This window comes from Neodiprion pinetum, chromosome 3 (assembly GCF_021155775.2).
Source record: "Neodiprion pinetum isolate iyNeoPine1 chromosome 3, iyNeoPine1.2, whole genome shotgun sequence".
NCBI classification, from domain to species: Eukaryota; Metazoa; Arthropoda; class Insecta; order Hymenoptera; family Diprionidae; genus Neodiprion; species Neodiprion pinetum.
Genome location: NC_060234.1, coordinates 43,529,920 through 43,546,156, shown reverse-complemented (window position 1 = coordinate 43,546,156; position 16,237 = coordinate 43,529,920). Strand labels below are relative to the sequence as shown.

General features: G+C 42.5%; 1 protein-coding gene across 1 annotated transcript; it reads left to right on the top strand.

Annotated features, from left to right (window-relative positions):
- The first annotated feature begins 1,142 nt into the window (after positions 1-1,142).
- LOC124215688 (CCAAT/enhancer-binding protein) lies at positions 1,143-5,826 on the top strand. Its single transcript, XM_046619374.2, has one exon. It carries the CDS (start codon positions 2,065-2,067, stop codon positions 3,196-3,198), a length of 1,134 nt encoding a protein of 377 aa, XP_046475330.1. The 5' UTR covers positions 1,143-2,064; the 3' UTR covers positions 3,199-5,826.
- Positions 5,827-16,237: the final 10,411 nt, after the last annotated feature.

The window sequence follows — 16,237 nt, the reverse complement described above, 5'->3', positions numbered from 1 at the left end:
GAGGAGGAATCTCCCTGCACGCTACTGATCTCTGCAAGTCGCAGGGATATATATGTAGGGATTTATATACACCTAGGTATATCTATGATATCTATGTAAAACGCGATCGAATCCGAGGGTCTTTCCTCACTCGTGCGCGGTATTGATACTGCAGTCCATAACCGAACTTATCACAGAATTGCGCAATGGAACGCAAGCGGGTACGTATACGAATTAACTGTATAATAAGGTTAGTACGACATATACGTCGTATTAGGGTGTAATATAGGTATATTACACCGAATTCGATTAGGTCTACCCGTATAGTAGGTACTAACATGCTGTGCCTCGTGGAGTAGCAAATGCTTTGAATAAACACTGCCTGTAACCTTAGTGTACCTATTACATATCTACTTATACATTTGAATATATGTCACTCTAGAGTATAGAGTAGGTACAACAGACTTGCGCAATGACGCTACATATTAGTATAATCTTAGTGCATAATCAGCGTCAACCCTTTTGCAATGAAAATTCGTCAACAACGATCTTCCCGTCTATCGTTCTACTCTGCGTCGTTACACCCGTAGTTGAAAACTTCCCTGAGCGGCACAAAAAGTTCGGCCGTGGCGTTTGCAGCTTCTATAATCGTAAGAACAGGCCGAATTTAAAACCTCGAGTACTCTCAGCGTAATCGATGCAACATTTTTACGCGACGGTATACCGGGCACGCGATCTCGAATGCAACCCATCTAATACCAAGCATACCACGTTCACGACAGGGTCGAGTTCGACAGTCGTGATAATTATTGCTGATCGCAACAGCGGCTAGTCCGATCGATTGTCGTCAAATTGTGGAACGCAGCAGTATCGGTGCAGTGTCGCAGGGCGATTTCGTTGACATCTGGCTGACTCGGCTGATTTGGCAGGCAGGCAGTCAGGCAGGCAAGCAGGCATCAAGTGGATTTTGTCGAGTATTATAAATAGCGTACAATAAAGGCGACTGCAAACTTTTCCCGCTCGGCGCGGATCGCGGGAGAGAGGGCTGCCCGCATGGGCGAAGAGGCGAAGGGGGCGGGCAGGGGAACGGGGTGGGGGGCTGGGACTCGACGCGGAGAGAGGCGAGAACTCGGGGAGCCAAAGGCTGCGCCGAGAAGTTGCGCGCTGTTTGAGCGCATTGAAACCTTGCGCCATGTTACCACGGTATTCAGTCGCGCGCCAACTCTCGAATCGTGCGTGAGTTTTATCTCGTGGTTCTACACGTTGCGGACTCCGTTGGCGCTGTTGATAAAAAAAAAAAAAATAAGAATAAAGAAGTCAGGTTTCGTGCAACGCTTCTCCCTGTTATGTATATTATATACGCGAACGAGGAGAGGAGTTAAAAATAAAGGAACATTAAAAGAGCGCGAGAGTAGAGTTATAAAAATACATACGCACGGACACTTATCCGATGAAATTGAAAGCAACCGAAGAGCGAAATGTACCCGTACCGTTGGCTCTAGATAACAGACTCATCGCCGGGGGCAATAACTCACACGTGTTCCTCAACTCCGGGCAATTTAATAACAAACACGTAATACGCGGGCTAATTCTTGTGAGACGCGCGTGAATGAGCCTGGCCTACGCCTCCCTCCTACGACTGACATTATCGCGGAGGCGGGTCGTCGTCGAACACGACCGAGATACTCGCGTGTAAGATATTCGGTGGATGAACAGTGTGCAGCGAGGAGCGGATACGTCAGGTATACATGGTGAATCTTTGCCGTGGGGTGAGGAGGGTTTTTTTCGTCAGTACAACAAGAAAGTATACGTGCGAACTATTGTATACCGATATTGCGCGCACATACGCAAGTGAACATCCTACCGCATACTCGAGGTTTTCAAGAATTTTGATAAAGTGACAGTTTGTTTATTTTGAAAGTTACCGGGCTTTTATGTGTTATACATTTATACGTATATATAACAAGGAGGGAGAAAAGTAGCAGGCCGTGCGTTCCGCATCGGCGTACGAGAAGAGACTTGGAAGAGTTTGAGTCCGCGGTATTATGCGGGAGTGAAGATCGGTGAAGTTCGAATAGTCTGTCAATGATGGAATCACCGGTGATGTACGAATCAGCTGCGCATCAGGCGCAGTCCCAAGGTGTTCCGGCGGACCTCAAGAAATCCTCCCAAGTGTTGAACAACAACTCGGCCCTTCAAGTGAACCACAACCAGCAGTCCGGCGGCACGGGCGGAACGGGGGTTAACAAGGTGTCGGCGAGCAAGGCGACCCTCAACCAGCAGTACGCCGAGCACTGCGCGGCAGCGGGCGAACTGACGGACCTCAACACACCCGAGATATCGCTCGATCTTCAGCATCTGATCGACGATTCACACTTCAACGATGGACTCCTCGACATGTTGGGGGGCGGTAACGGGAACGGGAACAACGCCAGCGGCGGCGGCGGCGGCGGAGGCGGAGGCCCAGGTTCCAACGGAATGAAGCACTCGCGAAACGCCGGGTTCCCAGGGCGAACGACGCTCGCCTACATGCCGCAGCCCGTACACAGCGGCGCGAGCTATCACCAAGGGAGCAACAGCTGCAGCGACAGCAACAGCTCGAGTTCCGAGTCCCCCAGCATAAAGGAAGAGCCCCTCGACCCCGCCGACTATCGGCGTCACTGCCCTCAGTACCCCGCAGGTGCCGGCGCCTACAGCCCGGCGAACGGCGCCGGTCCCTTCGCGAACGGGGGGCCGACCTTCACGACCTTGACGCCCAGCACGGTCCCCGGGGGTCACCAGCAGCCGCGGGTCCCCATGAAACCCGTCATGTCGCACCAGCACCAGCACCAGCACCCCCACCCCCATCAGCACCAGCACCAACACCAGCACCAGCACCCTCAGCATGCTGCGGCCGCCGCGGCCGCGGCAGCGGCGAGGAAACAGTCAAAGAGCATCGACAAAGCGAGCGACGAGTACCGGCGTCGCAGGGAGCGGAACAACATTGCGGTGAGGAAGAGCCGCGAGAAGGCTAAGGTCCGTTCGAGGGAGACCGAGGAGAAGGTGAAACTACTCGTCAAAGACAACGACCTCCTCAAAAAGAGGATCGAACTCCTTACCGAAGAGCTGAGCGTCCTCAGGTCGCTCTTCAGCAGCGTCGGCGTGGTACCTGAGCAGCTACAGCGCGAGATCTCGAGGCATCTCGATCAGTTCCAACAGCACGCTGTCGGGCCCATGTAGCAGCGGCTCCCGCGATCCTCCCGTCAAATCCCATGCAAAGCTCGTTGCTTCGGCCCTCGAGCTCCGGCTTCTTCGCTCCGCCGTCCCCAGGGAACGAGTAGCTATTCGAGGAGACTCCGAGGAATAGAGCTGCAGGAAATTGGGCCCGATTCGTCGCGCGACACCCACGTTTACCGTTACGCACGGTCGTCGGTCAATAACTGCGGCATATTCATGTAATAATAAGCGAAAATTGCTAAACGAACAATCGTATAGTCGTATATGTATATGTACAGTGATTTAACGAAGAACAGTTACATTATTGATACACCTACTACGACGGCCATGACTGTATGTACTACAGGTATACGAGCTTCCTCGTCCATGTATTGCGTGTTCATTACGACCCGGCGAACAGTTCGCGTGAACCGAAAGGATTCGCAGGTGAGGCAGGCAAAGTTGAATCTGTTTAGGTGATACCATGTTTCGCGTTAACCACTCTCGATTGACCGAACGCTTCACAGAATCCTCGTGGTACGCGCGTATACGTTGAATGTACAATATGAATGCTGTGGGGTATAATTGTGCAGTATAATTGTGGTATTGCAATTGTACATACATTTCATTATTATGCATATCTACCCACATAATTACGTGTATATGCGTGAATGGGGCATCGTCACCTACACAGTTCCCGTGAGCCTGTACCTATCTACCTACTTACCTACCTACCTACCTACCTACCTGGTATATCAATCTAGTTGCGTGGGCATTGAGAACTGGCGACGACGGCCTTCTCCGCTTTCATTTGATTATTACAGAACCGCCATTCTATCATAGGTACATACTGCAGTCTTCTATACTCAAGATGAAATTGCCTGTGTGTGTACCCATTACTTATACGCGTATCAACGGTGGGGTTGTCAAACGGTCGTGCGGAATATCGATGCAACGTGACCGCTGCCAGCAGCCCGTAATATTCATTTCTTACCTAGGTTTTATAACCTATATCCACCTTAACCTTACGTTAGAAAAAAAAAAGAAAGTAAACGTCCCGTAAGATCGGGTCGTCTCTGCGCGAAGATACTTGGTTCAACGGTTCAATTTTTATACATACATATATATATATATATATATATATATATATTCATGTATTGTAACAAATTTACATCGTTGTATATTCCGTTCATGGCGTTGTGATTACGTACGATTATTACGTTATTATGATTATTGATAGATATAATATTGTTATATCAATTATTATTGTTGTTATTATTATTATTATTATTATTATTATCATTACACACTTTTTCGTAAATGCCCCGTCGACATGATCATTTGTTTGACATTTATATATGCAGTCACATCATCCTATACTGTATATCATAAATTCACACCGATACGCCGGAAAACACCAAGCAATTCATGTACACATAGGTCCGTCGTTACGTATGAGATTCTGCTAAATTGCGATTATCGTCATTATTATAAGTTGTATAAGAATCGTAATCATTATGTTTGATGTGTAACTGTTAATTATGATCGTAGATATTATCATACGCTAATAACAATAACGACATATATATTTGTTGTTGTTGTTGTTGTTATTGTTACTACTACTGATACATATTATCATCATCATCATCATCGTTATTATTATTATTATTATTATTATTATTATTATTATTATTATTATTATTGTTAATATTATTGTTAATATTAATATTATTACCATCACTGTCGTAAATAATAGTTACCGAATATGCTGTACTAGCTCTATCGATAGAAATTTAATGTATTTATAATTAAGCAGTTTTATCTCAAGCCCCCGATCCGACACTGTACTATATGTCTGTTATCCGCATCCCATAATAACCTGTTGTATTATAATCATAAAAATATGCATATGAAATACAAAAATATATATTAAATATGTATATGTATATTTAATATATACGTATGTTAAGCGTAAAATAATTTTAACTATGTAATGTATAGAAAGTTTAATACGTATTTTCATTAGAGAATTTAATATTATTATTGAAAATATATACTTATCGTAACAACGTATTTTATTTAGACATGTGTTTGAGCCATCGTCTGCAGTATCGTGTATATAGTATACTCACATGTACAACAATAAACGTTGGCTCAAACGCGGTCTAGTTATTGAGTTACCGTAACGTGTGAAGCAGGCTTCATTTGTTCATTTGTTCATTCGGTTGATTGTGCGAGAGATAGGAAGAGAGCGATTGAGATATTTTATTTTATGTAACAATAATGTAAAGAGACATATTCGTTGTGAATGCGTGCGTATAATAAATAGTATACATACATATATATATATATATATATATATATTTATATTTATATATATACATACATATATATACATAGATGTATATGTATACAAATTCTACACCGTACGTTTTAAGCATGCATTGTGTATTTACGTATATTCACAACGTATATGATATTTATGCGCCGAGATTAACCGGATTACGGTGTACGGTTGTCTATTATACACATACATATATATGTAATACTTATATATAAATATGTATATTTACATATATATGTATATCATATATAGATATTTATCTGATAATTGTCTATATGCACAAATATATTTTGATATAAAATTTATAACGCCTTTTTTTACTCATACAATATTCCGCATATAATTCTTTGCCATACCCAATCAACGCATTCCGTATTATCCTTCGTCAAAATTAACCACGTCGAGTGATTTTCTAATTTCAAACACAGCACGTACAACGTACGTTCGAAACACCACGGTATGCCTGCGCATCCCTGTGTTATGTATACCTATGTATGCAGTGACTTACTGCATAAGTGTAGGTGTATGTATGTACATGTGTATAATATGTACCGATGTGCGCGAGGTTGAAATATAAGTATTTAAAAAATGATCTGAAAATATTCTCTCTCTCCATCTTTTATTTACTCAAGTCTGATCCCGTCTTATACTCACCATCGCGATATGCCGTCTAATTGTAATCGACATACACATATAATATATGTATAATATATATTCTCTCGCTCATCGTCGGATGGTGTTAAAGGTTTCGTCATCTTACGATAAAAAATCTACGCATATTATACGAAAGAGTACGAGGCATGTGTGATGGACGATGATTTTGATAACTTGAACGTCGCCGATGGTATTCATATCGGAGGTCCAGTCAGTTATGTAACTTTTGCATGTGAGACACGCGTTTGTCATCGAGCTCGACCTATATGTGCGAAACCTCTTACATTGGTGTAGTTAAAGATTTACATTGCTGCAGACTTCCCCGCCAATCCGAGCAGATAATACTGACACTTATAATTACACACGATTAAATACCGATACGAATATCTTTTCTAAATACGTCTCTAAGCTATAGCATGGATCGAAGACCTCTTGATAGGTTCTGAAGATCATCTATTGGACAAAATCTGTTGGGCCACCGTTTTTCCAGGATTTATGGCGTAGCAGCGTTCCAGCTGCAAAAGTGACGATTGCCATGATATCTAAACACACGTATCGAGCTGAAGATTATCTGATAGTTTGGTATTCGATTTATCCACTTAAGGTTCCAGATCCGATTGGATCGGTCTGCCCGACGATTGCGTCCGGGCTAGAACCGTTATCGGAACCAGCCGAGTAACTATTTACTGTATCTACGTATTAATTGTCCATAGCGATACGTATTTACATTATATTCGCGAGGTAGCATTCACTTTCTAATTGAGGTTAGAAAAACTTTTAAACGCCTTGGGCATAACTTTTCCCAAACTTTCGTTCCTTGAAAATTGCTCTGAGGAAGAAATATTGGGTTAATACGACGCGACGTGTGCAGGCACTGCTTGATGACTGTGGTTTTCAAAGTTAATCATGTCAACACCTTGTATCCGGATTACCCGTCGAAGTCCATTGTTCAAAGAATTGCGATGTTTATTACGGAAATACAGAGAGTCTGATTTAGTGCAAACGCTTACCATTTTCGATCTGTATTTCAGAGGATTTATCCGAACTCAGCAATCCGTGGTACTTTGGAATTGAAAGAAATGTCGCTGTTATAAACAAAGTGATTCAAGCGAATACTTGAAGTATCCAAACTTTCATACTTCGTCATACGCACGATCGGACACAACTGCAGTCAATCGGTAACGATTATTAAAAGTATAAGAATCAACCGTACTATGCAGCAATGTACTGTTGAAGTTACAAGCCGCAATGTCTTTTATAATTAGTTTATAACGTTTCGGAAAAACCAACTCTTCTTGTTATTATTAATGCATCGAAATGACAGGAAAGGCTGATTTCGGGGAGAAGGTTTATTACCGCGAATCTGCGGGTCGAGCCAAAATAAACAATTGAACGCGAGCGACAGAGACAGCTCGATTTTCAATTAAGAGTCGTATGTACCTAATGCTCGCTTGGGGAAGCCGTAGGCATGGAGCGAAGTCGAAGCTCGATCATCTACGCGATACGTAGTGTGAAGCGGGGCTTCACTGTTGTTTTTACGCTATCTTTACCCGCGGTTGTCGATCAGACACAATTAGTCGACTCTGCTGTGCTACCTGCACCGTGGTGGATAATGAAGAGAAGTAAGCTCCCTGTTTTTGCAAATTGTTCACGTAATAATGTGCATCAGAAGGCTTGAGCTTCGTTGACGCATTCGCTTGTAAATACCTGTGCCACGCTTTTCAGCATCGAGGCTGATCGCGAGTCCAACTCCTACGGCGTCCGAGACTATCCGGAGCTCGTTTTAGCTCGAGCGTTTTTCCGGCTACTTTCCCGAGTCTTTTCGTCGACGTATCTCTGCGTTTCCTTGCACATCTGGCTACTGCAGGCGGGAGTGCGAGAGCACTACATTCTCGCCAACACGACGCACGTATGAATGTATAAATTTGGTGTATCACGTAGGGTGGTTCATTTTTTGACTCTTTTTTAACTTACGGCTCGAAAGATTTGTGACGAATGCTGAAAAAAAATTTTCGGCAAACCTGGAGGAGGTAGGGAAATATTCAGAAGTCGCTAGCAACTATAATTATACAAATATTGCAATAATATAATTGGTAGCGACCTCTAAATATTTTCCTACCCCCTCCAATTTTTGCGATAGTTTTTTTTCTCAGTGTTTGTCACAAATCTTTCGAACGGTACCTTAAAAAAGAATCAAAAAAATGAACCACCTTAATACATATGAGTACTCAAGGTGCGACCGCCTTGCTCTTAGCAATGTGCAAGTGGGAAATTGTCGGTGATCAAATAAACACGTTTTCAGGCAGATTGAAAATGGTGCTTTTATGTCATTGCAATTCCCTGGAAAATTTTCGATAATGAACATGACAAATAGCAGTAAATCTTAATACAATCGAAGTATTAATAGTTTTTGGACATAGGTAAATGTCAAATTTCTGTTTTCGCCTCGAAACAGCGAAAAACACTGTTTCTTATTATTGTCGAACAGATGGTCACCAAGTGTCGGGAAGTGGAATACAAAAAAAGTTTAGAAGGCTGTAAATAACCTCCACCAGTGTTGTTCCTCAAAACTACGCCAAATTTCATCTGGCACCTGTTGGACGTTGAATAAGTTGTTACATTCAACTATAATGATTATCAGTATCGTGTACATGATTTTTGTCTTAAGAAAAAGAGAATTCATTCAATTGTCGGATCAAACGATATTTATATCGAGTACAAATCCACAAATTGGAACCAACGCGTACCAAGATATGGAATTTTAAAACAAAACTCAAAGTTGCAACCCTACGACGATAGGAATAATACTGATTAGAACTATATATTGTAGTTGACTGTACAACATGCACAGGCAGCACGAAAATACAAACTTGACTTTGGCCTGCGGTCAAACGTCCCTGTAATTTATGTATCTATGTCTTGAGCTCGGTAGTATTACGGACACTATGAAACAATTTTTTTAGGCGAATAACTGATGCTAAAAACTAGGTGTCACCATCAGAATGATCGCTGGTTAGTAATTTGATTTTAATTTCTTAATACGTGACTGTTGACCTTTTCGCGACATTTACTTGAACAGCTGTCCGTGTTGTTTACGTTACAGGTTTCCAGATTACACGATATGCAAACATGCGAATGAATTGTGACAAAATTTTTCACGAAACGTTCAAACGACGCCGCTTTACTCGCGAATCCCCATTTCCTTCCATCCATTTGATGAACTTTAGAAGAAGCAGGAACGGTTATAATCAAAGCTGTGCAGGGGTTTCGGTCGACGGGGCTGAAAAAATAGAACCAGCGGTTTGCTACGGCTGGCAGAACAATACGTGACGTAATTCCGGGGTCGAATCCTCGTTGCCTCCTTTACGCGGTACAACTTACTCACAACCGCGGCCACAGGAAAGTGAAACTCTAGGAAACCGGGTCACACCTACATCGCGGCATCGGCGGGAGTTCGCGCTCTGGTGGGATCTCCGCGTCGCCACCGCGTCGCCGCTGCAGGCGTGTAAAACTCCGGCCTGTGGAAGTCACCGCACCATACTATAGAGTCCAAGGTTCTTCCGTCAGCGAAGAAGCTCAAGCCAGTTAGCCAAATTCAGCAAGATTCAAGGGTGAGTCGGACGGTGAAGAACAACACTATGGCCATTTGATGCAGTATATATACATATATATGTATGTGCCGGAATCGAAAGGTGCCTAGATCGCACGGAATTGGTAATAAGATCTTATCTCTTTCCTCGCTAACACGGAGAAAATTCACCTCTATTTCTTGAATCACGTGTGGCGTTGCTTTGGCGATTTCTTGTTTTTACCTGTGCGTCCGTTTTGGTACCGTGCGTTGGGCAGGTGTATTATAGAGACGCGAAGTTGACGATTACCTACAGGAAACTAGGGTGAAGGGCGTTTGCAAATTGGTATCGGTGATAATTTATCACCATAGCAGTGCGTTAACGTGATATAGGTGAGTATAAAATCCATATAGCTCTCGGTGAATGATATTCGTCGCGTGCGTATGAAAGGAACGAACGTGGAACCAACCGAGCCGCGTATTCATAATATCTACCGACTCGGGCCGTCGTACGATACGCAGACGAACGCACGCACTCACGCACTCACGCACTCACGCATTCACGAGCACATCAAGACCCGCAGATCTCCACGCCTAGGGCTGGTCTAGTATGCGACCCATATTCCACGCCTGCATCTCTATATTAGACACATGTCCAGGGACGCGTCTAACTTCGTACAACCCCGGCTCTCCGATCCGCTGACGTAACGATACCGGTTCCTTTTGCTCTCCGCGATCACTCTCGTAGACCAAACTGAATTCCAGCCGTTAACTAGCTCTAGGTATGCACGTATATACTTATGTATACTTACGCACAAGTCGCGACGGGCACCGTTCTCACAATCGGTGTCGGTATGTAGGTACGCAGGGCTGCGAGTATTAGTTCGACTCTGGAGAACGAGATACGACTCGGCGATCCAAGTGCATTTTTTGAGTGACCGCAGGAAACTGGTAGGGATAGAATATCAGTATTCACTTCGAATCCGGAACTTGTGCGAGATACAAACGACTGTCCGCGTTTCAAAAATGGATGCGGTATCAAGCCTGCGTACAGTGCAGTTATTTGGCAGTATTAGCCTCACGAGCTATGCAGGATATCTCCGATTTCTGAATATCTCTGGAATCGTTGGCGTTGAGCTGATACGATTTTAAGTTATCTTCAACAATGTAAGAGGCTTTAGTTTATACACGTTGATGCGTTCTGAATAATTAATTATACGTTTAATCCGGGAAAGCAACTTTATCAGTTGGGTAGGAAATGTCTACAGCGCTGTTTGAAGGCGAACGACAACGTTTTAAAAAGTTGTATCCATTATCACAATACCTGAAGCGTCGAGAACACTTTGCCGCAAAATTAAACGCGCCTGTACTACACGCACCTATATCGGTCGAATATCTGTACTGCGTACCGTATCTACCTACGCAGACGTATCTCATGCGTGCGTAAATGTATCTAGTTTCGCGTGGGTCAAGTTGTCTGTATACAATCTACGCACGTATACAGATACGTCGGCACGTGTTAATGCAAAAAGCAAAGCTCGGCGGTATAAAGAGCGTGGATTGTACATACACGTAGACAAGCTGCGCGTGGTTATAAGCGTTTGACGCTATTTTTAAAATTAGACTAAACTCTCACCTTTGACTGTTATAGCCTTACAGACAACTTGCCACGACAGACGACGCGTACATTATTACGGATCATTTTATCAAGGGAAAGTTGGTTCGACGAGATGCTTCGTAAATCAGAAAACAATGATTAGCAATGAGCTATAATAAACGTTTCACCGTAATTTCTTATTTGTTCCTTTTTTCCATATCCTGTAACGAATCTTTCACTTTTTCGCCCTTGAATTAGGGAGGGTTCGACACGCTGGCCACCTGCTAGCTACGTTGTTAGATACACATATATTATATACCAGCAATCCGTCGCGGCTCCGCCCGCGAATATTTTCAAATACCTCTTGTGGCAAAACTCTTAGATACAGTCTAAGAATTTTTTGTGGATCTCATTGAGACCTTGGAAACTCAGCTTGAACATTAGAACCTTCCTCTATCTGTCAGAGTTTAGTCGGAGTTCGCTTTGGTGTGCGATCCAGTTCCAGCTTGGCTCACCAACATCGTTATATGTCCCAAACTATTCGTCTCTTTGTAACGAAATGTAGACTAAAACCTATTAAAACGTTGTAGTTATCCAAAGATCGAAAATCCAAAATCGGTTCAGTAGTTCTAGAGTTATATGCGAACATATACGGACAGACAGATAGAGAACCGTCGAGTTTTATGCATGCATGTGGAAGAGAAGATTACAGCGCTACAAGCATTAGGGTGTTTCGGAAAAAGATAAATGGCGATGTTCCACCGTGGCACTCCCTAAAAAATTTGTCTAGGTCAAAAGAAATATTCTGTAAAAAGTGATTGTCTTACGTTACGTGGAAAATTGCGCTCATTTTATTGTTTACTTTTTTTTCACATTTTTTTGTATATGTGAAACAACACTTTGTAGCTCTTCAATTATTATTTCTTTCCTGACATTTATATTCAATCCAAAGATTACGGTCCATAACACAGTCGCATTTTAACCGGGAATCTTACTCTCGAAAATTAAAAGTTTCTATTGAATTATAACTAATTCATGAGATTAAGTTAATAATGAAAAGATCGTCGGATAAACTTCTGAAACATCAACTTCAGACTTTAAAGTTACAAGTGTGGGTCTTCTTAGTGACGTAAATTGTTATTATGATCGATGTAAGCAGTAAGAAAAAAATTTTACTCACGATTCGTCATTAATTAAAAAAGATGTGTGTGAAGGTGAAAAATCAACTGACAATGAGCGTGATCTTCCACACAACATAGAACGCTCATCTATTGTCAGAACCTTTCTTTTAACCTAAACAAAATTTTTGGAGGGTGCCGTGGTGGAAAATCACAAATAATTTTTTTCTCAAACATCCTTACAAGCATATTGGCAAATATACTGCGTCCGCAGTTTGTCAGCATCCGGGTCATCAAAGAAAGCCACGATCAGTGATAGCAAGCGAGCTTTTGAAGCTCGACGAATGGTATCTCTGATAGGTACAAACTTACATAGGCAGCCATATAATCCACGTTGTATCGGGGCGCGAGGATACAAATGTGTGTAGAAATCACTATCGAAGATCTGCCTGGAAGTCAATATGATTTGGCTTACTAAAAGTTACAGTTCTCATCTCCAACTGGGTTACAGGCGGGTTGCCCACCCTCAACTAATATTTAGGTTGACCTGACTTCGTTATACGCGCTCTCTCGCCTTCCGCCTGCACATTCAGCTGCTGCTGGGATGCTGCAGCCGAATCACGAATGTATTTCTTGTCTTTCCTCAGGCCGCTTCAGAGTTGCTCGTCTGTGAGTCCATGCACGACAGATTAAACATGCACCCAGTAACCATGCCCAAGTGCAATTCGTACGTACGTGCGTGCGTGAAGATACCCTAACTTTAGACTGACCCCAGTTTATTTATATTCAATGTTACCCTCCGTTTTATATAATATGCAACTGACTTAAAGCTGGCTGGTTGCCTACAATGATGGATTACACCTTATTCAAGCGATGGAAGTCAGTGATGTTTGCGCGTTCTTCAATCTTTTATACACTCGCTTCGAGTTACCACCGTTTTTCGTTGAAATTTTCCGAGAATACAGAATGCGTCAAATTGTACTCCAAGTACCAATAGGGGATGAGGTTTTTATTCGATTTCCAGGCCAACTGAAAGTAGGTAGTGATTGGCGGATGTTGTGACACTTACCACGTTATTCCTGTGCGTAGATAATCGGGGACCACAGTTGACAGTCTGATCGCAGGTGGCGCACAATCGTTGGTCTACTTTGCCGCGAAATTCCGGTGTTCCGAAATGAAAAAGTATTTCGTTTGGACGATTGAAGAATTTAAACAGGTTAGTTTGCCATTGTGCTTTTCTCCAAATGAAAAGAAAAAGATCTTCTGTAAGGGAAATGAATTTTATCGTAATATTGTACGCTTGAATTGGAATTATAACCAACGATGGTGCTGCCACCAAGCTTCAAGAGTTGGCAGTGTGGTTCCCATTAACCTCAATTATCATAGATTCACGTTTATGATGGTTGTTTTTGTTTCTATGACGATGACTGCGTGCAGTGCTTGTTTAGAATACCATTTAAACGATAAAGGTGATTAAGGTGGAAAGCGGAACTTGGTTTTCATGTATTTGGAAATTTGATTGATTGAAAGGTCCTTTGATGATGTTTGTCATACACGGAATATTTGTCGTTTGCCATATTTTGAACAATTTCTATCCTTTATTTATAAATTAATATTGACGATTTGAGATCAATGGTAACGTGAGAAACATAATAATTAAGCGATAAATCGTTAGTCCCTGACTACATAAATAGGTATACCGACCGTGCAACGTACGCTAAAAGGTGTACGAGGCGACTCACCGGATAGAGCCTAATTCAAAAAGAAAATGATGTAGGTATACCGGGTGAGGAGAAGGGAGAGGTTGATGCGCGCGGGTTGATACGAGCAATAACGGAATAACACCGGGACTTTGTTATTTTGTTATTCGTTTGAAAATTCTTCAATCGTCACCGCCTGTCGTGGATCGCGCGGCTGTTAATTTTACTGGATAATAATACATGTGTATACTCGTTATAAATATATTACAAACTGTACTTGTGTAACCTCGCATTTCACCGATCATTATTAATTCTGATTATACACGTGATGCTCTTATATACCTTGCGCTATATTATTCATTGTGTCGTCTCTACATCAAGGATTTACACCCATACGCTTTTTGCAATTTCTAGTTTTTTATTGTTTGTTACAATTTTTTACCGGATCTTTCAACATCAGGAATTATCGATTGCAACAATTTACATCCTATCGTACACACAGTCAACCCAAAGACACATTTGGTTACCGCATTGGTGTGGATCTAAAGTCTCACAAGGAAGGTATCCCAGGTCGATCTCTCCGATTTGATTTCTTTTGTAGTATGATATAGTAGACTAAAATCTAAGCGACGCGTGATGTTTTTTTCATCCGACATTAAACACTTCAAGGGAGTGAAACCACCCTCCAAAGTGAGGCATGCCAAGGTGTGATCTGGCAATTTTGTTTTTTCAATTATACGACAAATTGCCCCTTGACGTGGCTTACTTTGGAGGGTGGTTTCACCCCTTCAAAGTGTTTAATGGCAGATAATAAAAAAACGCGTATCGCTTAGTTTTTAATCTACAATAACATAGTACAAAAGTAATGAAATCGGAGCGATCGAACCGGGATACCTTCGTTGTCAAAGGATCGAGGCATTGGTTGGTATCCAGTACGGTAGCACGTACATAGAACCATCCGCATACTTACCATAAGATAAGCAATCTGTAGGCTAAACCTGAGTATGAGACAGTCAAGAGCCCCAGGGCTGTGGATTCGGTGGTGCGACCGCGTCTGTCACTCTCACAATCAGTGCAGCTACCTCGTCTGCATGCCCGCTGACGGGTGTAATTGCTTGCCTGAGGCGTCGGTTGTCCAGCTGCGATATACTTAGGTACTTACCGGCACTTCGGGACGCGAATGGCAATTACTTACGCACCTACCTATAACGTGGGCCGATGGATCTATCATATCTCTGTTTTTCTACAAGTCTCTCGTACTCACTACCTCAAGGCGACCCCGCGCGCTCGTTTGCTCTTGCCATTCGCCGCGCTAAACGCGTTTACAGAACCACTCTTACTCTCTTAGAAGTTGTAAAAAGTCTTACACTGCACCTATTACCTCTCAAGCAGTTCTTACGCTCGATCTTGCGGCACTCGGTGTGTCTATGCTGCCGATGCTGCGGTCTTATTGCGTGCTGTGGGCGGAGAAAAAGTTTATGAAAAAACTTTCGCAAAGAAACGAAAGTATAAACATGATATTGCGACACGTACATTTTTTGTCCTTCACATTTTCCTCGTTTTAGAGTTTTGCAATCAACTATATGTTGACGGATATTTGAAAAGAAAACGGTCGATCGGACCGGTGTGAGCAATTAACTCACAATCAGAGGAATAAAATGAAACTAGGTGTTTCTGTTACAGTCATCCACCATACGAAAGAACTTGATCACTAGTTCGTTCGTATCATCGGTTTTTCATCTGGTTGAAGGACTTTTCCCAATTTATCGGAACGTTCTTACTAATCGATCTTCCTATTTATTTTTCTACATTCTTCATTGGGGAAACAAAAATGAGTGCACAAGAAGTCTAAACTAAAATGAATAATACGCTTTTAGAGTGTTTCAATAATAATCGAAACACCGAATTGAAGCGGTGTGCAAAGAATGCTGTCGAGGTTCGAATTATAGGAACAGCACAGGACCCGCGGCCTTGCCGGAGGAATCTAGGAAGAAACCTTCGACAGTCTCGTTTATCGAATTCTCGGATCAGTAATCGGTGTACTTGTATCCGTATATATACCTCCATAACGGACATTTATCG

Bases quoted from the DNA above. Each gene is read 5' to 3' on its own strand.
- LOC124215688 (XM_046619374.2), top strand. From the start codon at position 2,065: ATGATGGAATCACCGGTGATGTACGAATCAGCTGCGCATCAGGCGCAG.